At 37.8% G+C, this 23,804-nt stretch overlaps 1 protein-coding gene across 2 annotated transcripts; it reads right to left on the bottom strand.

Moving 5' to 3' along the window:
* Window positions 1–2,683: 2,683 nt before the first annotated feature.
* LOC141708373 (mitogen-activated protein kinase homolog NTF3-like) lies at window positions 2,684–6,514 on the bottom strand. 2 transcript variants are annotated; one of them, XM_074511977.1, is made up of 3 exons: window positions 6,168–6,514; window positions 5,162–5,588; window positions 2,684–3,669 (listed from the first exon to the last, which is right to left on the bottom strand). In XM_074511977.1, exons 2-3 carry the CDS (start codon window positions 5,582–5,584, stop codon window positions 2,977–2,979), a joined length of 1,116 nt encoding a protein of 371 aa, XP_074368078.1. In that variant the 5' UTR covers window positions 5,585–5,588; window positions 6,168–6,514; the 3' UTR covers window positions 2,684–2,976. The 2 variants fall into 2 exon arrangements, with proteins under 2 accessions (XP_074368078.1, XP_074368077.1); XM_074511976.1 differs by having other exon boundaries at window positions 6,148–6,513.
* Between the last annotated feature and the right edge of the window lie 17,290 nt (window positions 6,515–23,804).

The following is a 23,804-nucleotide window of genomic DNA, read 5'->3' as shown; positions in this document are numbered from 1 at the left end:
GTAGCGAAGCAAAAGCTCGCACAAAACAACTACATGCATCGCGAAAACAAAAGAGAAGAAACAAAAGAGAAGAAAGAAAAGAAAAAAGCAAAAGAATCGAGGTACTTACAAATTGGCAGGAGAAGGAAATGTGGCTTCGACAAGGAATGCTCCAAAGAATCTCTGTAGAAAACTCTCTTGGCTCTCTCTGTGGAAATGTTTGCGTAAAAGAAAAAAGAAAAGAAGGGGATGGTATTTATAGAAGGAAGAAAGGCAAGAGGCAGGTGAAAGGTTTTTTGCAGTAAAAATTAACCCGCCACCCACGTGGCACCCTCCAATTGGTCCTAAAAAATAACCGCATAGCAGTTATTACACGACCGATCACGTAATCATTACGTGGGCGCGTCTTTTTAGGAGGAAAAAGGGGGAAGTTAAATAATATCACACCCAAAAGGTACGCATAAACATATGTATCTTTGACCCCGGCTGGAATCGTAACAGTCGTCTGACACCCCGGATTCGCAGCATCAACTTTTCAGAGTCTGGTCAAATTAAATGTCAGGAGTGTACTTATCCACCAAACCGTGCCCAAAATTCAAATTCAAAATCTACTAACCAAGTCCACCCCGGAGTCTCATCCCCATTTGACCCCGGGGTTAGGGGCAACAAATTAAAAAACCCCCAAAATTTTTCTAAGTACTTCAAGGAATCACACCTTGAGCTAAAATTAAATGACTAACCAAGTCAATCCTGGAGTCCCATTATCATTTGACCCCGGGGTTAGGGGGTAACAAAATTTTTCCCAAGGCGCTGCCACATAATAATAACTACTATACTCCCCCATCCGGGTGAACCCGCATAAGCGAGTGGGGGGCAAATGATAGCCTATAATAAGGCAGACCCAATAATAAAGGCCCAGGGCCCAATTACAAGAGCCCATGGAGTACTTAGCTTTAACCTGGAAGGGCCCATGACACGTGGCAACATCACCACCGTCAATGTACCCGGGATCCAGAACGTTCCTATGGTCCGGATCTGATAGTACTCTGACGCATCCCAGGCGTCCAGATGCCCTACAGTCCAAAAGGCAAACCTACGGTTCAGATTAAAAGGTACAAACCCCTAAACCCTAGTGGGAGGCCTATAAAAGGTAGAACAGAAGGAAGGTTACATGTTACAATCTCACATACTCTCTCTCTCTCCTATACTTACATACACACACGCATAAACCATAAAATATATTCGCATAATTCCCGTTTTGCCCTTCTTCTCCTTAAAACCCTTTCTCATTCTCACGCCGGAAGTGCCGCGGGGACGCCACCCCCTTCCGGTTCTATTTTGTAGATTCCCACCCTACAGCTACACCGCACGCCACCACCGTTTCCACCCAAAAGGTGTTTGAGTCGGGCCCGAAAAGGAGAAGACCCGGGGTGATTTGGGATTATCAGCAACTATTCACCATTCCAACCATTAGCAACTGTGTCCGTACTCATATCCACGAGTATTTGTGTAGTATTATAAAAGAAAAGTTTACAGCACCAAAAAAGCAAAGTTGTGATACTCAATCCAGATTTTGCAGATATACTGATGGGGAAATTTAAAAACTTGATACTCAAATGTATCAAGCGGGTCTAGCAATGTCGAATAACTTGGGTTTGTAGAACTCATTCGTTGCGCAATCTTTCTCAAATCGGATTTATGGAGTCTTCCATGATCTAGAGCTCGGATGGACTAATGAATGTCAATATTTGTGCAAAGCGTCAGCAGAAAGAGGCTGTTTCTATATATTAGAGCAACTCCAAAAGGCTCCTAAATCACCTTCTAAGTCAAAATTTAGAGAGAATATATTGAAAATTAACTTCAACAAAAATTTAAGTTATCCTCAAATTTTTAAATTTTTAGGAGTCACTATTTCCTCCTCAATTTTAGGAGTCTCTCCTCTCCTCACTTCATTTTTTATTAGTATATATATATATTTTCTTAATTTTATATCAATATGATTTTTCTTACTTCATTATTTACACAGTATATTGAATTCAATCTACTGTCTCGGTAATATTAAGCTGCATTATTTACACAGTAGATTGAATTCAATCTACGGTCTTGATGATATTAATTACTCACAGTAGATTGAATTCAATTTACGGCCTCGGTGATATAAAAAAGTTCTGTGACTAAAAATACATAACCTTTTATATAGTTAAAATTCAATATTTTATACCTTACAAAAAGAGAGATTCAACATTTTATATTATTTTAGAAAAAAAATTGTAACTAAAGCATTTGAATTGGTTGAAAAACATGCAAGAGAAGTATTATATAATAATATTATGTAGTAATGTACAATTATAGATAACGTGTGCACCCTAATGTTCGAAATATAATTTAAAAAGTAAATAAAGATAAATTTGAGAAGCATTGTTAGAGTGACAAGATAAATTTGTATCTTAAGTTACAAGAAGCTCATTTAATAATATTGTTTTTGAGCAAAGGAGTAAGAAACTCTTGGAGTTGCTCTTAACACGGAGATTGCATGCAAGTTAGATGTTTTGTATGACATTGTTAACTTATGTCCTTCCTTTACTATTCATTTTTATCACTTTAGTCCCTGTATCATTAATTTTCATTGTTATCAGGAACTGAATAACCTGCTTTAGTCCCTGTATCATTAATTTTCATTGTTATCAGGAACTGAATAACCTGGGAAGTAAAATGCATTCTACATTATCAGCAAATTCATAAATAATGTACAGGGCCAAAATTGTTTAGAAATACAACACAAGACCTATGTACAAATTATAGAGCATTTGTCATGGTGGGTTGAAGCTTATGAAAAACAAGGTTTCAGCAATGCTACACGTTCACAGCACAACTGCTACTGCATTATTTCTAGTGATTATGAGGATGGTAAAAGTAACACAAAAACATATTTAAGGGAAATCTAATGTCCGCAATCCTGAACAAAGAGCTCTGCAAAAAAGACAAATTTAAAGGTTATCAGTTTACTCCCATACTGGATGCAACAGCTTCAGGGTGGTAGTGAAGCATTTCGAACCACATCATCTCCCTTATCGTATCTTCTCTTAAATCCTCATCTATGTCAAGATCAATTGGAACTTGAGCTGGAGGATTACAGTTAGGATCATACAGAGAAGACATGTAAGGGTGGTGAAGTGCGTCATTGACACTAATTCTCTTTGCAGGGTCAAAAACAAGCATCTTCTGGAGCAAATCAATTGCCATTGGATGGGCATGGGGATACAAGTCGGGAAATGGGGTTCCAAGAGAATATGGAAGTGACTTTATAAAATTTCTAGCCTTTCGGTTGTCAATGAATTCAATATCATTTTCACTCTGGCTGCCAAGAATGTTGATTATCAGCTTAAGTTGGTTTAGACACTCTGTTCCAGGAAATATGGGTTTGCGCCCGAGAAGCTCTGCAAAGATGCACCCGACAGACCACACGTCGATAGATGTCCCATAGTTGTCACAGCAAAGGAGTAGCTCTGGTGCCCTATACCAGCGTGTGACAACATACTCTGTCATAAATTGACCCTTTCCACTACTGGTTCGGGCAAGACCAAAGTCACAGATTTTGAGGTCACAATTTGCATTGATAAGTAGGTTGCCTGGCTTAAGGTCACGGTGAAGAATATTTGCTGAGTGCAGATACTTGAGGCCTCTGAGCAACTGCATAGAAGTTTAGAATAGTTAGTCTCAACTCTCAAGCATGTACAATGCATATACTTCTGAATGATATGAAGTCTTGTAGACCTAAGAAGAGACTAGTATGCACATATTGTGAAGAAACCATCCTTACTCTCACTTGGAAATAACTGGATTATAGTGTAGATATATATGCAGCCAGACCATTGCATTTTGACCGTGAAAGTATTACCTACAACACAACTTAATAGAATGTGATCCCGTAAACATTATTACATTTTGAAGGACATGGTAAAATGTCATTGTTCCTTGTAAGGTCACCTGGCTAAGGGATACTTGGGGCCTATTAGAGGTGAACAAATAAACTCCCAGTTAAACGAGGGAGAAACATTTCTAATTGCGTCACTAATTTGATTTTTTTTTGTAACACTAAATATATAGTTAAATTATAAGAACTTGACAGGTAGATTAACATAACAAAACAAGAAGAACACAAATTTTGGTAAGGTTTTTAGTAATAATATAATTATTCGTTTTTTAAGTTGGGGGGGGGGGTTAATCGAGATACTCCGAATTTTACCAAAGTGTCATTAAAATATATTTCCATATACCAAAACAACGCTGTTAAATGATGCAGCGTGCAACATTACAAAGTTAAACCTCTACTGTCAAACTTCTCTGTCACTCAGGACAATACATTTAGGATTCAAAGTCTATCACATTTATATGACTGACCGCCTGACTCTTTGCACTACTAGTATGGGAGAGACTTTGATTACAGATTTTTAGGTCTTCAATTTGCATTTATAAATAGGTTAGCAGGCTAAAAGTCACGGTAAAGAATATCAGCTAAGTGCGGATACTTGAGGCCTCGGAGCAATTGCATACAAATTATAAATATTTAGCCTCAAAATGTACATTTGAAAGTCTGGTAGATTTTAAGAAGAGATGAGCATAAACATATGTTAAAGAATCTGTCCCTAATCAGTTAGCAATAACTTAATTATAGTGAACCATTGCATATTCCACGACACAAAAGAACACGATACTGCCAAACGTTTGCATTATGACAATCAAGGCCTAACATCTGAAACAACCCACAAGAACGTGGTACTGCAAACATTGTGAGGCGACTAGTGGCTTATTGAACTGTTATAATTCCTATTAGAATTCAATCGGCTACAAGATTTTTGCGCCCTATTAGAGGTTAATACAACAAAATCCTGATAAAAGAGGGGAAAACAAGTTTCATTCAGGTTTCCGGTAACAGTCAAAACAACTCTCATGAAAGCGGGAATCAATATAAAGACCCGAGATCAAAACAAAGTGTTATACATTACGTTACCAATACTTTATGAAAACACTGGTTAATGCTGCAGGCTGTAGCATCACAAAGTTGAAACCTCAACTCTCAACCTTTCGATTAGTTCTCTATTATTTGAATTCAAGGATCATCACGTACACATGACTGACGTAAAAAAATTTAGCAAGAATATAAACTCTATGATGAAGATACCTGATATAGAAAGTACTGGCAATGATCATTGGAAAGTGCTTGAGACGACTTAATAATCTGATGCAAGTCCGTATCCATTAGTTCATAAACCAAGTAAACATCCTTAAAAGTTCTCCTTTGCGTAGGCATCATAACATCTTTCAAGGCTATTACATTTTCATGTCTAAGATGGCGCAGAAGCTTTATTTCACGCAGCGTCCTTAAAGCATCAACACGATTTTCAAAGGCGTTATGAATCTTCTTAATTGCTACCTTGTCATTAGTTTCTCTGTTAACAGAAGAGCATACAATGCCATAAGCCCCTCTACCAATAGGCTTGACAGGAACATATTTAGTGTCAATTTCAAATAAGGCTTGCCACATCATAAAGTAATGTTTCCCTTGGACTCTGATCCCATTCGGAGGTTCCACTGGAGTTGCCATTTCTCTGGACATCAAAACAATTACCATTTGTGAAAAAAGGTCAAACTTTTTTTTTTCCGAAAAATGGTACAACCAGTACCTCTATAGCTAAGAATAATACTAACGATAAGCAAAACCGAGTAATATGCTCAAAATGAGAACCAGAGCACCAAATGTTTTGCAGTTTATCCTGTTGCTACTGTTGTTCAGTTTGTTATAAAGTGCAAAACATTTGATTACTACAGTTCTCTGATTCTCATTTCAACCTCATCATGTGCATGTAAATACTGAAATGAATAAAAATAATTAATTTCAATGTGTCCAAAGCAAAATTGAATGATACATATAAGAATGAACAAGAGGATTATTCACAAGAAAATAAATTTGCAAAAATATAAAATAAAGGGCCATGAGAAAATCCACCTGACCACTTAGTGACAACTTAATTGGGCTGCATAACATAAGAACATCAAGAACAATGATACACACATACATATAATTCAAAAGCAATGAAAACATGAATTTACAGATTAAACTGAAACATAGCAAAAACGAATAGAGAATGAAAAAGTCAAATCCCATACCAAAATCTAAGCCAACTTGCCTGTTGCCTGGTGTTTCTTGAAATTACCGATCACATAAATATACATATATGTGTTTATGTATGTATGTACTATAATTCAGTGTTGAGGAGGGTGTGTCTGAATGTGAAGTTTTCAAGGCATATCAGATCAGCCCGACATGTACTGGGTCTGAAAATAGCGAGTAGTACTTTCTAATTTTATTTTCCTACTTTTTTTTGGATAATAATAATAAAATAAACTTTCATTTCATTTTTAAAAAAGGAAACAGAAAAAGAGGACGAAGGTGGATCTCTGACGGACAGACAAAGCAAAACAAAGCAAAGCTGTGGATTCGTTATCTCCCTCAGTAACCCTCATGTAGCACACTTTAATATTTTAAAACGGAGACCTCGGAAATGTACTGTAATCAAAATATTTATTCATTAATATATTAGGCTTATTTTTTATTTATAATTTTTAAGTATTTATGTGAAATATTATATATTAACTTTACATAAAATTTCTTGTAGATAATTGTCTATTAATTTGATAAAATTGAAAAATAAATTATAATTTTTTTTTGAGAATAAATTATAAATATATTTATATGTACTATATTTATGTATGAAAGAAGAGATATTTAACGTACCTTTGGCTTTCGATAACGAAACAAAAATAGGGAAAGAAAGAAGCGACAAAAATGTAATAATAATACCAAAGCATATGCTAATGCGCTTGTTTACATATGTTTGGCGCAGAGTGTCGAGGGGATGTGCCCGGTGGCCGGTGGGCGCTTCAATTTTAAGTGCGGTTGGTTTTGTTTGACCCAAGTTCATGTTACTAGTTTATTTGCTATTTTTAATTTAGTTCATATTTTTTTATTTTGTATACAAATTTTAGATGTCAATAATGTAATTTATGATATTTATGATGAGCTCATAAATAAAAATGTGAACTGAGTTTTCAATTTTAAAAAATTCATTAATATATATTATCCAATAATATAGATTAAACCAAATTAAATATACCAAGTATATATGCATAAAGGAGGGTCTAGTGAGCTTATGTTTTACACAATCTTACACTCATCCAAAAGAATGAAGTGCTTGTTTTTCGAAACCCCCTACCTATGTGATATGCCTTAATATTATTAATAATTAAGACTAACTTTGAGAATGTGTTTTCTTTACTTAATTTTTCAACCCCTTCAAATGAAGTTTTTGTCTTATATTTATACCAAGTCCCAAATGAGCTATTTTTTACAAAATGGGCCTTCTTGAGCTTTACATTATATTCCCTAATTGTCCTAATTATAATTCCTTTGGGTTGTATTCTTTTGGTCCAACATTTGTCCCCCTCCCAGTTCAAGCAACTATCTTTCAGATTTGCGCTTTATTTATTTCGAAACTTGAGAATTGGGAACATGAGCAAAACATGGTAAAAAACACATAAAAAATAAATGTTAGTGAAAAAATAGGAAAATAAAAACAGAGATAAGTGAAATAGGAGTGAATGTTTGTGCACATTATTTGTTTTTATTTTTGTTTTTCTTTTACTTCTTTTTTTTGAAACATATAAGTATTTTTGTTTTTATTTTCAGGGAGTTATTGATTGGGGACTTAGACTGTTCGACTTCCTCCCTCCTTAACAAAAGTGCAGCGTCCGCCCGGAGAATTTATATTCATCCTCAAAACTTCGGTTATTGTAGCAACCACCTGTAAGTTCATCCTCCTTCTTACGTTGTTATTTTTTGCTTTTGCATTTTACTTTTCTCGATTAATTTGTTCGGTTTCTACGTTCTTTGTTAATGGATCAATCTAGTTCATCTTCCATTCACACCACTTCTGATCGAGACCCCAGTAAGCGACCTCTCGAGGAAGGTGATCAAGAGTCCTTCTTGAATCTGAATAATTTGGAGATTCCTGATTTAGAGCAGTGTGGGTCCTTCGATTTTATGAACGAGGACGAGTTCTTGGGGGATATTCTTATGGGACCTCTTCCTTTGCCTCCCTTGAGCCCCGGGACGTTAGAAAAGAAGCTACAAGTTGTTGAAGGTAGCCTTCGGTTGGGTAGGGAAGAGTTCGAGGGTAAGACGAGTTTGAACTATTTAAGCTATTATATTACCAAGGACCCTCCGTTGAATAAGTTAAAATCGTATGTGGATTTGTCGAATGGTTACCGTTACCGAGTGTCGACGGCTGATGAGCGAGTGTGGATGATGCCAGAATTTGGGATGCACGGGATACCGATGATACTTTTCCAATTTGGACCCCGGTTACTTATGCATCCATTTTTCTTGGCGATGTTCGAGGCTATTGGATGTGGGGTTAGTCAGTTGACGCCCAATTCCATTGCACAGCTTAGTGGATTCGTCGCTCTTTCTTGTGATAGAAACAAGATTCCCTCTTTTAAACTTTTTTTTTCAATATATGCAGTTAGATATCACGACGGACAGGTTTATTTTGACCATCCTTATAAAAGGATTAATATTGTCAGTGTTCGATCTTCTAATTCGGGGTACCACGCTAAGTGGTTGTATTTTGGGGGACCCGATTTGGAGTTTGTGAAACCATATGGGAAAGTGAGTTAGCTTACCATCGACTACTTAAATAACCTCGAGAAGTGTGACGCGAGATATTTGAACGAGTTTTACGGACTGAGGTCGATGTATACCCATCTACAGTTGAAGGAGCCTGATTTTTTGGAAATGCATGATTGTAAGGGGGAATTTCCAGTGACTAATCTTTTATGTTGCTTCTTATAATCACTGCTTATCTTTTCTTCTATCTCTTTTTTATTCATTTAATTGTTACTTTCTGTGTCGATGTTAGTTTGTTGTTGTTTTTTTATTCATCTTGCACTGAGTTTTTCCTTTCCTTTTGTCTTATTTCAGTGGCTGGAGCCTCTTTGCAGAAGATTTTAAACAGCGGAGTTAGGAAAAAGATGGATAAGGCTATGATGTTGCTTGTTTAGCGTGCCTCGAGGAAGAGTGTCGATGGTACACACCCCGACCCTTCAAGAGTTGGAGCGTCGGGTGCTGGGCACTCTATGTCGATAGAGCTGTTAGATGATCAAGGAAACAAAATTATGGAAGATCATGGGAAGACTGTGTATGATGCTGAGCCGGTGGAGCTGAATCCTCGCAAGAGAGGTCGTCGTGTGTAACACCCCCAGATCCGGGGTCGGGAATCCGGGTCGTCACGGTCTTTCTTTCCACAATATCACTTCACTTAATTATAATAAATAACCTTATGCTATGACCCCACACAAACACACACCACAACCCGTTATAGTCTCAGAGATGAAATTGAAATAAGTACAAGTCCTTGAATCCACAATTTAAAAGTTATTACAACCCAAAATGATTACTTGATAAATTTACAATTAATTGCCATTATCTGCCACAAGTTATAATTATACAATATTTGGTTCCCAAAAAGTAGAATGCCTGATCTACCAATAGATCTACCTCTACAGCTATAGCAGCTACAACATCAACAGGAAGACGCGGGACGCTTCCCACGTGCTTGCGCTGGGTCTGCTTGAGTCTGGCCATCTTTCCTAACTGTTGTTGTGTGATGAAGAAATGAAATAAGAGTGAGCATTACAGCTCACAAGATAATATATAGTGTAAATAATAATGCAAGTATCTCAATGGATAACTTACTAGAATCCTTTATCAAGTGTAAGGTAATTACTTACTGGATATAAGCAAAAACAAGGGATGAAGTTACCAAATACTTCACTATACTTATATCATTTTTATAAATCTACTTGAACTACTACTGTTCAAAGTATAATAAGTTTCAAAAGGTCTTCCCATAGATGAGACCACAAGTTAAAACTTGAATAGATTCAATCTTTGAAATATTTTTAAAGGAAATGAAGTTACGAGATACTTCATTCAATGGGAACACCATTATAACTGTTTGACTTTGTCAAAGCTTCGGCAACCACCCATTCGTAGCCTTTCGATCGAAATGCTCTGGGTAGTGTTGCAGAATTATCCAACTGGATGATGAACTCATTACGGGAGTTTGTCGCGCCAGGAAGACCACTTACGATGATCAGTCGTAGTAGTACAACCCCACCATTTTCTACATGTAGAGGAGAACCTGTCGGATTTACTTGTCAACCGAACACTGGACTCCTAAGGAATGGACCGTCTTAGCGGAACTTCTAGGCTATTTGGGCGAATATAATTACGCTGGGCCGGCGCCACTCGACCACTTACGCCACTCCTAGTTCAGATGAAATCCATGACTCTGAAACGTAAAGCTCGTCCTCACCTTCCCCAAATAGAAACTTGTTGATACGGCTCCACCAAGAAGTCGTATCTAGTTGGAAAGGAAAACTCACCGATATTTCCCAGGCGATGCCTGTTAATGGATTAACTTGTTCCAAGAATTTTACTTCCCGAGTATTGGGTAAGTAATCAAAACTCTTTTATCAAAATAGCAACCTTGTTGCGAATATAAAATACAACACAGAGCCGGATCCCTCAGGTTTTGAGCGAGTATTTAAATCCCCTTCGCAAGGAGGATCTTAAATATAAAATGAGTTTTGGGATCCGCTCTAACTTTTAAAATCATTTTGAAGACTCGCAAAACATTTTTAAGAATGTTTGGAGTAATGCTGATTTAATAAATAAATCAGTCCCAATATATTAGAAAATATATGAATATTATTATTTAAATAATATTCCCATAAAGAATAATCTTTATAAAAATAATTAAAGTAGAAGTTGTAAAACTTATACATGAAATGAATCTTAAATAATCAAAGATGTACTTATACGAAAGTAATATCCTTATTTGAATAATCAAAAGTAAGTTTGATTATCGACACATTATTCTTTAATAAAATAAAGAATATTATTTAGTAAATAATCGGAGTCATAAGTCCTCGAATGAATATTCAAAATATTATTCATTAATAAAATAAACGGAGTCATAAGCCCTCGGATGAATATTTAAAATAATATTCAATAATAATATAAAGTTATCGAATAAACCTTATTTGATTCATAGTTTTGAAAACTATTCATATATATATATAAATATAAATAAATATATATATATATTATACTCGGGAGCCTCGACTCCCGGTTTTTGAAAAAGTTTACCTTTGGGTCCCCTATACTAAGGGTATATGCAAATTACCGCTTATCTCTAGCATAGGTATTATCAACTGAATCAACAGATATATGTGTCAAGAATACGAAATAGGCATGCATATATACCATATCACATGCTACAATATATCGCAAGAATTTGCTAAATAACCATTATGCATCTATCACAAGATAATGTATGTACAAATGTATACATCACAACAACAGTATAACGGGTAGAAAACTTGCCTGAGCGACTGGGGGTTATAAATGGCTTAGGACGAGTCTGGTAACCTATAAACAACATATAAGTTGGAATTAAACCAAAGTCACTTATAAATCTATACTTTAACCAATTTAGACTCTAACGCTCGCTTTGCGCTTAATGATCCTCTTAAGTCGCTCGAGTACCCTCGGCTACACCATTTTAAATAAATTAACCATTACGAGTTTTAAGGCGATTCTTTCGCGAGTGTCTTACCAACTGCCTAACACACTTTACATAAATGTTTCATACTCCAATTAGTCCTTTTAGGTCTTTAACCTATGTTTCAAAGTAAGGCGAGGGGTAATGATTCTTTCGCGAAACGTCGTTACTTAAAACGGCCGTTTCTCCTAAACCGTACATCGGTATCAAACGAACTACATATCAAAACGAAGCTCGTAACATGAACTATCTAATCTTGGCAATGGTCAAAACCTAGCAGTGAGTTCACGGGTCCTAATGTTAAGAACAAAAACAGCCTAAAGTAAATCGGACATTACGACGGCTATGTTTACGCGATTACCCAAATTTAAACCACTCCAAATCAACCCACAATCAATCCACAATCACAACCCAATAAAAATTCCATCCATAACTCACCATAACAGCCCCAACAACTCCATATTATCAATTTATACTATTCATAAACTTGAATTTAAACTACACTTAAGTTCATTAATCAACAATCCAAGAACTACCACTCCAAAAACTTCACAAAATCAACTAATCTATACATTTACAACTAGCAAGCCTCTCATGAATTATAACAACAAAACTAAACCTAATTACTCAAATAAAGTTAGGGTTTGGAGGGGTTATACCTTCCTTGGAGAGTGGAGAATCAAGTGAATAGCTTGGAATCACCCTTAAAGTCCTTATACAAGCTTAATCTAAACAAAACTTCAAGAACAAAAAATTTAGTTCTTGAAAAACACTATTCACCATCTTCTTCCTTGATTTTTAGGAAGAGATTGTGAATGATTTAGGAGCTCAAACTTATAGGATATCCATAACTATGCATAAGGAGTCTTAGATAATTACCTTGCAATTTAACAAAGCTTGGAACTTGATTTTTGAAAATTCTTTTCTTGAAATGAGAAAAAAGCCGAGAGCTTTTCTTTGAAGAAAGGGAAGAGCTTTTGTGTTTTTGTTTTGATTTATTTTGGTTGGTTGATTTTTGATTTGTTTTGTTTTGTTACCTTTTTACCATGGTAATTTTTGTGTGGTTCTAATTCAACCAACAACACACTTTGCTTGGTCATGCTTATGTCACCATGTGATGTCACCCTCCCTCCTTTGTCCTCTTCTCATTGGTTTGATGACATCATCCCCACTAATCTCTTTGATTAGCTTCTAATTATTTGGCTAATGACCGCTGATCTGTTATACGGTTCGCTTAACTTTCATTTTCGTTTATTGTTTGAGGGATCATACCTGGGATCTTATTACTTAGGTTCCCTTAACCTTTCTCAATACATTATATTCCTTTTTATGATCCTCTATTAAAATCCTTGAATTTAAATCCTTTTTATCCTGTTACCTTATACTCAATTCTTTCGATATCTGGTGGATTTTCGGGAAAAATTAAAAGGTTCAAATTTGGATTCTGACGATCTTTACATACACTTATATATCATATAGAGTACCAATAAAATCTCAGAATATCCATAAAAGAACCCCTACATAGTGTGGCATGAACAATTTTCTTATTCAGCAATATCAACAAAAATACTATTCATAAGGGTTACAAAAAGTTCAAAATTTTGGGGTTATTACAGTCTCCCCTCCTTAAAAGGATTCCGTCCCGGAATCAAATAGAAAACAAATGGGGGTACTTTTCTAGCATTGCGTTGTCTAGTTCCCAAGTTGATTCTTCCACATTATGATTCTGCCATAGCACTCTGACTAGCTTGATCACTTTGTTCCGAAGCACCTGCTCCTTCTTATCCATAATTTTTACTGGTTTCTCCACGTAAGTCAGATCTGGTTGCATGTCCACATGCTCATACTCCACTATGTGTCTGGCATCCCGATGGTACTTCCTTAGCATTGACACATGGAACACATTATGAACTTGTTGTAGGTTCGGGGGTAAGGCTAGCTCGTAAGCCAACTTCCCAATCCGTCTTAGTATCTCAAAAGGTCCAATGTATCTTGGGCTTAGTTTTACTTTCTTTCCAAATCTCATTAACCCCTTCTAAGGGGATACTTTTAGTAATACTAAGTCCCCTACTCCATACTCCTTGTCCTTTCGGGCTAGGTCTGCATATTTCTTCTGTCTGTCTTGGGCTGCTACCATCCGTCCTCTGATGAGATCCACTATGTCTTTGGTCCTTTGGACCACTTCGGGTTCGAGCATCTTCCGCTCTCCTACTTCATCCCAGTATAAGGGAGATCGACACCTTCTTCTGTACAGGGCCTCATAAGGCGGCATTTCGATGCTAGCATGAAAGCTATTGTTATAAGAAAATTCGATCAACAGCAAGTGATCATCCCAACTTCCTTTAAAGTCTATTGCACAAACTCTCAACATATCCTCTAGTGTCTGGATGGTCCTTTCACTCTGCCCATCCGTCTGGGGATGGTAAGCGGTACTCATATTTAACTTGGTCCCCGCACATTCTTGAAAGCTCCTCCAAAATCTGGAGTTGAACCCGGGGTCTCGGTCTGAGACAATGGACGCTGGGACTCCATGTCGCGTCACTATTTCCTTAAGGTAAATATCCACCAGTCTATCGACTGTGTATCTCTCATTGATAGGAATGAAATGAGCTGACTTTGTCAGTCGGAATATAATCACCCATATGACATCATGGTTTGCTTTCGTCCTTGGTAAACCGACAACAAAATCCATGGCTATCTATTCCCATTTCCATTCGGGAATCTCCAGGGGTCGTAAGAGTCCACTGGGTCTCTGGTGCTCTGCCTTTACTCTTTGGCAAGTCAAACATTTGCTTACCCATTCTGTCACGTCCCTCTTCATGTTGGGCCACCAGTAATATTCCTTCAAATCCCTATACATCTTGGTGCTTCCCGGGTGGATGGAATATCTTGAACTATGGCTTTCATCCAAAATCTCATCTTTAAGCTCTTGAACGTTCGGAACCCAAATCCGGTAGGAGTACCTCATTATCCCTTTATCATCTTTCTCAGTATGGATCTCTTCTCCAGTCATTGACTCTCTGCCTTCATTCATTATTTTCTCTTGGCACAATCTGATCTTTTCCAATAACTCTGGCTGCATTGAGATCTCAAACAGCTTTTCAGTTCCGGTTCCGGTTACCTTTACTTCTATTTCCATCCTCTCGAAATCCTTTATCAATTCTTCCGAAGTAATTATCTTTCTGAGTCTTTCCTTTCTACTAAGGGCATCAGCCACCACATTGGCTTTTCCCGGATGATAGAGAATCTCATAATCATAGTCCTTGATTAGCTCTAACCATCTCCTCTGGCGCATGTTGAGCTCTTTCTGCGTAAATATGTACTTGAGGCTCTTATGGTCTGTGAAAATCTCGCACTTCTCTCCATACAAGTAGTGCCTCCAAATTTTTAGGGCAAAAACTATTGCTGCGAGCTCAAGGTCATGAGTAGGATATCTAATCTCGAATTTCTTCAGTTGTCTCGACGCATACACAATCACTTTACCATGCTGCATAAGCACACACCCTAATCCTTTGTGCGACGCGTCACTATATATCACAAAATCTCCTTTTCCGTCTGGCAATGCCAACACCGGGGCCGTTACCAACCTTTTCTTTAATTCCTGAAAACTGTTCTCACATTTCTCCGTCCACTCAAACTTTTCTGTCTTACGAGTAAGTCGTGTCAAAGGGGCTGCGATCTTTGCAAAGTCCTGTACAAATCTACGATAGTAGCCGGCCAATCCTATGAAACTCCTTACCTCTGTGGGTGTGGTTGGCCTTTCCCAATTTGAGACCGCCTCTATCTAGGAGGGGTCGACCAATACTCCTTCTTTATTGATCACATGTCCTAGAAATTGTACTTCATTCCGCCAGAATTCACACTCCGAGAATTTGGCATATAACTGTTCCTCTCTGAGTATTCCTAGAGCTATCCTCAAATGCTCTGCATGTTCTACCTCAGTCCTTGAGTAGATTAAAATATCATCAATAAAAACTATCACATACTTGTCCAAGTACTTCTTAAATACTCTGTTCATTAAATCCATGAAAGCCGCTGGGGCGTTGGTTAATACAAAGGACATTACCAAGAACTCATAGTGCCCATACCTGGTACGGAACGCTGTCTTGGGAATATCTTCGGGTTTAATCTTTAGTTGGTAATATCCAGTTCTCAGGTCAATCTTGGAAAAATAAACAACATCCTTTAGCTGGTCGAACAGATCGTCTATTCTAGGTAACGGGTACCTGTTCTTTATGGTTAGCTTGTTCAACTCTCGATAGTCGATGCACAGCCTAATGCTCCCATCCTTCTTCTTAACAAATAACACTGGTGCTCCCCACGGAGACACACTGGGTCTTATCATACCCTTATCCAAAAGTTCATGCAATTGGGTAGCTAATTCCTTCATTTCTAATGGGGCTAACCGGTAAGGTGCTTTTGAAACTGGCGCCGTCCCTGGGGCCAAATCAATAGCAAATTCAATCACTCTATCGGGTGGCAATCCCAAAAGGTCTTGTGGGAATACGTCTTCAAATTCGTTGACTACCGGAATATCTTGTAAGTTGGGCACCTCCTTCTGCGTGTCCACCACATAGGCTAGGTAAGCCTCATTTCCTTTTCGTAACATCCTTCTAGCCTGGGCCATAGTCAAAAATTTCTGCGTCTGCCTCTTTCCTCTAAATACGACTTCTTTCTTTCCTGGGATATTTAACTTAACTTTCTTCCCCTTACAGTCTATCTGAGCATCATTGCAAGACAGCCAGTCCATTCCCAAAATTACATCACACTCCCCTAATTTAAAAGGAACCAAATCAACACTAAAAGATTGTTCCCCTATGCCTAACTCACAGGCGGGGTGAATCTGGTTAACAGGAATAATTTCATGATTGGCTATTTCTACTTGTAAGGGTTCTATCAAGGGTTCAGCCTTAAGTCTTAATTTACGCGCAAGGTCCTTTGATATAAAAGATTTAGTTGCTCCCGAATCAAATAAAACGTTTGCACTGACTGAATTTAGAGAAAGGGTACCTGCTATCACATCTGAGTCTTTCACATCATCCTGGATTATCATGTTGAAAGTCCTCGCAGTAGGTGGCTTATTGGAGGCATCCCTGCTGGCTCCTGAAGCTGCTGGTTTGTTCATTGGGCATTCCTTCTTTCAATGACCCGGGCGTCCACACTGATGACAAGTGGTGGTTGGAATGACGGCAGGGGCTGACGAAGGGCATTTGTGGGAATAGTGGCCCACTTTCCCACACTTAAAGCAGGTTACTGGCTTTCCTTTACATTCCCCAAAATGCATCCTTCCACAAGTGTTACAGGCTGACAATGGGGGTCGAGACTGGTTGGAATAGGACATTCTTGACTTCTGACCGCTCTGGCTCACATTCACACTCATTGGCCGCTTAAACCCAGTGTTCTTTCCCGGTAGGGACACTGCTCCTCGATTAAATCTAGTTGGGAAGATCCTTCCTGCGGAACCTCCACCCATGCTCATGTTTTTCCTCTTTATTCCCTTTTTCTCTCTTTTCTTCTGCATCTGTTCACTTCCGGCTTCTACAATTGTTGCCTTTTGCACCAGAGTGACATAATCCGTAAGCTCAAGGATTGCCACCCTATTCTGAATCCACGGTTTCAGTCCCTGCTGAAACCTCCTAGCTTTCTTTTCCTCGGTGCTCACAAATTCCGGCACAAACCTTGATAACTCAGTAAATTTCGCTTCGTACTCTGCTTCAGATAAGTTATTCTGCTTTAGCTCCAAGAACTTGAGCTCCATCTGGTTTTCCATAAACCTCGGGAAATATTTTCCCAGAAACAACTGACTGAATCTCTCCCAGGTTATAATAGCATCTGTCTCCATATTTTTCTTGTCCTCCCACCAGTAGTTAGCCTCTCCTTTCAGAAGGTAGGTAGCAAATACAGTCTTCTGTGCCTCATCGATACTCAGAATCTCAAAGGATTTCTCCATTTCCTTTAACCATGCCCTTGCCTCAACTGAGTTCGCTGATCCGTGGACCTCAGGGGGCTTTAGGGACTTAAAAGCCCTAAAAGAGTTTGCCACAACATTGTTATTTCCTTGAGGGGGTGGGTTGGGTTGACGTTCCAAGTTCTGTCTTAGTAGTTGCATGAACTGGCCCATGGGATCCATGCCTGGGTTTGGTACTGGTTGCTCAACCTCAGTTTCTCCTTCTCCAACCTCTATCTCAAATTCCTTAACATCATATGTTTCCTCCTCCTCTTCATACAGGGAGTCATCATGTTCAACATAATCCTCGTCTTCCTCTTCTCACTGTGTTCCTGGTTCCTATCGTCCTGGTTATGGCTTCCCTGGTCCTCAGACCCAGGGTTTACCCTAGTTCCAATCTTTCTTGGCGGCATGATACTGATAATAAAAAAAATTATTGGGAAATTCAACGTTAGGTCACAATCATACACAACATTGTGCCTTGCACAGCTCTATAATGGGGAGAATGTATCTCGCAATTCTATTATTTTATGACAGTTCTAATAAGAAGTGCAGTAATAATAATGATAAAAACAATGATCTCGTCACTAAGGAACTGAACTGAAAGGAAACAAATATATACATAATGCGAGAAATACATAGTTTGATCTTGGTCAAAAGTACAACAGTGCTACAACTATCTGCCTCAAAAGTGATACACAAGAGTCTATCTGTCTAGTCAGAAAAAAGGGATGCTATATACAAGTCAACTATCCCGGAAAATTGGCTCTTACTAAGGCCTCGACTAACTAGACAACTAGACTATCCCATGGTCAGTCCTGAATCACACACCGGAGCGGGTCAGCTCCCATACCCTTTCCATCGCACGACGGAAGATATAGTCGTCCTGCCGCTTGGAGATCCCACCATGCCTGTCCCCCTGGAGTGATCTGAGTCTCGCTCAGGATGTGAGCTCTATCCCCGTCAGCTCCCTCCTCAAGGATCGGGGTATAGTAGCCCTAGTCTCATAAGCTCGGGTACACCTACCCGCCCTCTCCGCATCCAACTCCCTCCTGACCTCATCCAGCCGGGCCTCAGCAACAGCTACTCGGGTCCTCAGTACATCCGGAACATAGCCGTGGGCTAACAAAGACTGCCTATGGGCAGGGTCGAGAGGTGGTGAATTCGGAGCCGCTGGGGGTGCCTCCTCGGTCTGCCTAGGCTCGGAAGTATGGGTCTCTGAGCTGTCATCATATGGGCTCTGGGATAGTGGTGGAGGGATAGGAGCTCTGACCACCGGGAGTGTGGGTAAAGGGGTACCAGTATACACTACCATAGCTCCGACACGCTCCTCAGCCACTGGGACCTCACCCGGGTCCTCCTCATCTGAAATAGCAACAACCTCTGTCTCAGACTCCTCAGAGGGGTCCTCCTCATCCTCCTCCATCTCAGGCTCCTCCTGATCCTCGGCATCTAGCAGTGCCTCATCATGCTCACGCTCGAACATCTCAGGGTCCTCTATCTCAAGTGCCTACACATTAAACGAGCTAAGTTCCTATCATGATACTTATAAGGGTTCCCGTAAGGGTTTTAACTGTCAGCGCTACTTTAAGTAGTCCGACCATGAACTTGGCAAGAGTTCTTATTATATTTGTGAGTTTATTATTACATCGTCGCATCATCTCTGAGGTTTATAACGCTTAGCTCTGATACCATTTCTGTAACACCCCCAGATCCGGGGTCGGGAATCCGGGTCATCACGGTCTTTCTTTCCACAATATCACTTCACTTAATTATAATAAATAACCTTATACTATGACCCTACACTAACACACACCACAACCCGTTATAGTCTCAGAGATGAAATTGAAATAAGTACAAGTCCTTGAATCCATAATTTAAAAGTTATTACAACCCAAAATGATTACTTGATAAATTTACAGTTAATTGCCATTATTTGCCACAAGTTATAATTATACAATATTTGGTTCCCAAAAAGTAGAATGCCTGATCTACCAATAGATCTACCTCTGCAGCTATAGCAGCTACAACATCAACGGGAAGACGCGGGACGCTTCCCATGCGCTTGCGCTGGGTCTGCTTGAGTCTGGCCATCTTTCCTAACTGTTGTTGTGTGATGAAGAAATGAAGCAAGAGTGAGCATTACAGCTCGCAAGATAATATATAGTGTAAACAATAATGCAAGTATCTCAATGGATAACTTACTAGAATCCTTTATCAAGTGTAAGCTAATTACTTACTAGATATAAGCAAAAACAAGGGATGAAGTTACCAAATACTTCACTATACTTATATCATTTTTAGAAATCTACTTGAACTACTACTGTTCAAAGTATAATAAGTTTCGAAAGGTCATCCCATAGATGAGACCACAAGTTAAAACTTGAATAGATTCAATCTTTGAAATATTTTTAAAGGAAATGAAGTTACGAGATACTTCATTCAATGGGAACACCATTATAACTGTTTGACTTTGTCAAAGCTTCGGCAACCACCCATTCGTAGCCTTTCGATCGAAATGCTCTGGGTAGTGTTGCAGAATTATCCAACTGGATGATGAACTCATTACGGGAGTTTGTCACGCCAGGAAGACCACTTACGATGATCAGTCGCAGTAGTACAACCCCACCGTTTTCTACATGTAGAGGAGAACCTGTCGAATTTACTTGTCAACCGAACACAGGACTCCTAAGGAATGGACCGTCTTAGCGGAACTTCCAGGCCATTTGGGCCAATATAATTAGGCTGGGCCGGCGCCACTCGACCACTTACGCCACTCCTAGTTCAGATGAAATCCATGACTCTGAAACGTAAAGCTCGTCCTCACCTTCCCCAAGTAGAAACTTGTTGATACGGCTCCACCAAGAAGTCGTATCTAGTTGGAAAGGAAAACTCACCGATATTTCCCAGGCGATGTGTAATATCCGGGATATATCGTGTAATTATTTTTGCTATTATATAATTATTATGTGTGTTCAATATATATTCTGTGAGCTAATTGTTAAGTGTTATCTGTACTTGAATATTCAAAAATAATATTAATTGAGTATTTTAATTTTTATATGTCCAAAATAAAATACAGATAATTGTCATATCTTCCTAATTATTTTTATGTTGGTTTATGGATTTAGAAGAATCATAAGAAATTTCTAAAATCTTTTTCCGGGTAATTAAAATCTATTTTATAAAAACGGGAACCAACCGACGTCAACCGTTGTTACGTTTTTGGAACCCGAAACTCTTTCGAGAACTCCTTCCTAACCTAATTGTAATATTCCGAGCATATTCCATGTTTCGACTTTTTCGATCCGGCGTACGGTTTGTCCTCGCGGGTCCCGTCGCAACATTTTCGATACAATATTCGTTTCGGTAATTCAATAAAACCCGTATTTTCGATAAACGGGAGCTTTTTATTAAACTATCACAATTATCACTTCGTAATACTTGTAACCAGGAGCTGAGACCAAGACCGCAGTACAAATTGTACTGATTTGGATAATTATCCCGAAAACCGATACCGTTTGGATCAGTTTTTACAAATAAACGTACCGTTTTATATCCGGAATGATCCAACGGGATCCTAATTTTCCGTAATTATAAATAGCCTTTTACCGTATTTTATTTCGCATCAAAATCATTTGCAGACAGATAATTATATAATTTTCAGAGAAAAACCCTAATTTCCAAAAACTGTTCTAAGAATCAAACAAGCATTTGGAGGTGTTATTGAATTCGGTTTGGAAAGCTCGAGTAACCAATCTGAAGGTCTTGAAGAGCTCTACCAGATTCTGTAATCCATACACCTGCAGAAATCAAGGTTATTTTTCTAAAAATTTATCTATTTTCGAATTTATTTAATTAAAAATATGAATTTTTGTTCGGATGATTGTTTATATGATTTGATGATTGCATGTTGTAGAGCTTGTTTTCCTGATGATTTTCATATGTCATACGTCTGATTTGGAGTTCAATAACATGTTCAAATTTGAGTTTGATTTTCGAATTTTAAAATTAGGGTTTATAACCCGTATGAATGTTCTTAATTGAAATTTGGGGGTTTCTTATTCTGTGATAGATTGATGTTGTATTATAGTGGGCTGTGTTCTCTGTGAAATTTGCAATCTAGTCGTATAAGTTTCATGAACCAACGAGGTATGTAGAGAAGGGAGTTGTGTTTTGAAGTTTTCCGATGTTCGCCGGAAACTGGAAAATTTCATGGCCAAATTCCGGCCAACTCAGGGATTGTTAGGATGAATTGATTGCATGGTTGTGTTCCTGGTAACCTGTAGATGTGATCTGGAGGTGTTGGTGGGGTGAGGACGCCGGGAACGTGTTCTCCGGCCATCCCCGACTTTTTCCGGCGACTAGACTGCAAAATTGCAGTTTGGTCCCTGCATTTTTGAAAACGATGCAGTTTGGTCCCTGTAGTTTCCAGACTTTGCAAAAATTGGATTTCTGTTTTAAAAATGTTTAAAAATCATATTTCCTATTTATTTTTATTATAAAAATTAGTTTTTAATTTCTGAAAATTCTAAAAATAATTATTTTAATTCTGAAAATTATTTTTAATTCACAAATAAATCTAAATTAATTAGTTAATTAATTCCAGTTTATTTCTAATTGATTAATTGGTCAATTAATTTGAAAATTAATTGATTAATTGATTTAATTAATTATTAATTGATTTTAATTAATTATTTAATTAGATTTAATTATTTAAAAATGATTTAAAAATTCTAAAAAATAGTTTCGAGCTTTAAAATATTATTCTAAATTATTTTCAAGGCTCGATAATTATTCTAAAATTATTTCGGAGCCAGAATTGGCCAACCGAACCCTGTTTATTAACCCAAAATTGATCCAACGACCCGTTTTAATTCCGAAAAATATTTTAAAAATTATTTTAAATACCAGAAAGCCTATTTATGACCCAAGACTTCTTTATAAATAATATATCATTGATTACGTGATGTATTATGTGCTATATGTGACTTGTTAATTGACTATCGGTCTATATATTCAGTGTTTACTTGATTATCGCATAACTTTCAATCCGTTAATCGGATTTGGGTAAAACGAAGGGTAGATAGAAGTATGTGTTGAATAGAATTCCATGAGTAAATTATTGATAGATGCTTATGATATATGAGCAGAAGAGGCAAGACGTAGGAAAGGGAAACAGATAGTTGAGGAGTAAGACGCTTGTGATTGGAAGCGAGTGCAGTGTAGTAAGCTAATATCAGGCAAGTGTTCTGAACTTTCTCGAGATATTGTAGTATTTGATAGTCAGATTGATATTGCAAGTGCTTTGAAGCACTGAAACCTAAACTCTGATTCCAGTTATTGTTCTTGAGCCATAAATCTTATTCTTTCTAGACCATTGATTGTTGTATACCTAAACACAAATCTCAAGTATACGATATTACTCCACAAATACATGTAAACAAAATCCCAAACACTGAACTGAATTACTTGTACATTCAATTATTGTATCCTATGCTTTGAAAGCCCAAATCTTTGAAACCCTGAAATGTTGATTCCTTTGTTATCTAATTCTTTCATTACCCAGCATCCAAGCTTTTTAATTGCCTCATTGATCCTTACAAGGATTGAAACCCTTTCATTGTTAAACATTTATTGTTGTTAATGATTTCGGTTATTGTTTATTATTGCATATTCTGTTATTATGTTAGAATTGGATTGTTTTTATAAAATTGTGGACCAGATTCGTGGTCAGACCATATAATGGTCAAGTTAGGCCAATTTGTGCCTTGGATCCAGTAGTTAGAGCAATGCTGTGTGCCTTGCTCGGGGTTAGTGCGTGACTGATCAGCAGCCTAACCTTGGTTTTTAAATTAAAAGTATAGTATCCAATTCTAAATCATAATCCATTGTTCACTTGATATCATAATCATATTCACCTGATGATCATTATTCTCAGTTTTGTCATTGTGACTTGCTGAGCTAGTTAGCTCATTTGTGCGATGTTGTTTATATTCTTTCCAGTTAAAAAGGAACCAGTTGGTAGCAAGGATCCCCAGTCCAGCGCGAGAGCTAGGGGTTCAGGTTGAGAAAGCTGAGCTAGTAGGCTTCTTTTGGGATAATTTAAGTTTGTAAAAGTTTGTAATAATGTTTAATACTCAGTTTGAGTTTGAAATAGTTGGGATTTGAACGGTTTGTAATATATTAGT

Source organism: Apium graveolens, chromosome 2, assembly GCF_009905375.1.
Source record: "Apium graveolens cultivar Ventura chromosome 2, ASM990537v1, whole genome shotgun sequence".
In the NCBI taxonomy this organism is placed as follows: domain Eukaryota; kingdom Viridiplantae; phylum Streptophyta; class Magnoliopsida; order Apiales; family Apiaceae; genus Apium; species Apium graveolens.
The sequence above is the reverse complement of the archived record's forward strand: the minus strand, read 5'-3'. Positions and strand labels throughout refer to the sequence as shown.

Coding starts and splice junctions, on each gene's coding strand:
- LOC141708373 (XM_074511977.1), bottom strand. CDS start 5,584: ATGGCAACTCCAGTGGAACCTCCGAATGGGATCAGAGTCCAAGGGAAA. Junction 3,670..5,161: donor GCCAGTACTTTCTATATCAG/GTATCTTCATCA, acceptor ACTTCTATGCAG/TTGCTCAGAGGCCTCAAGTA.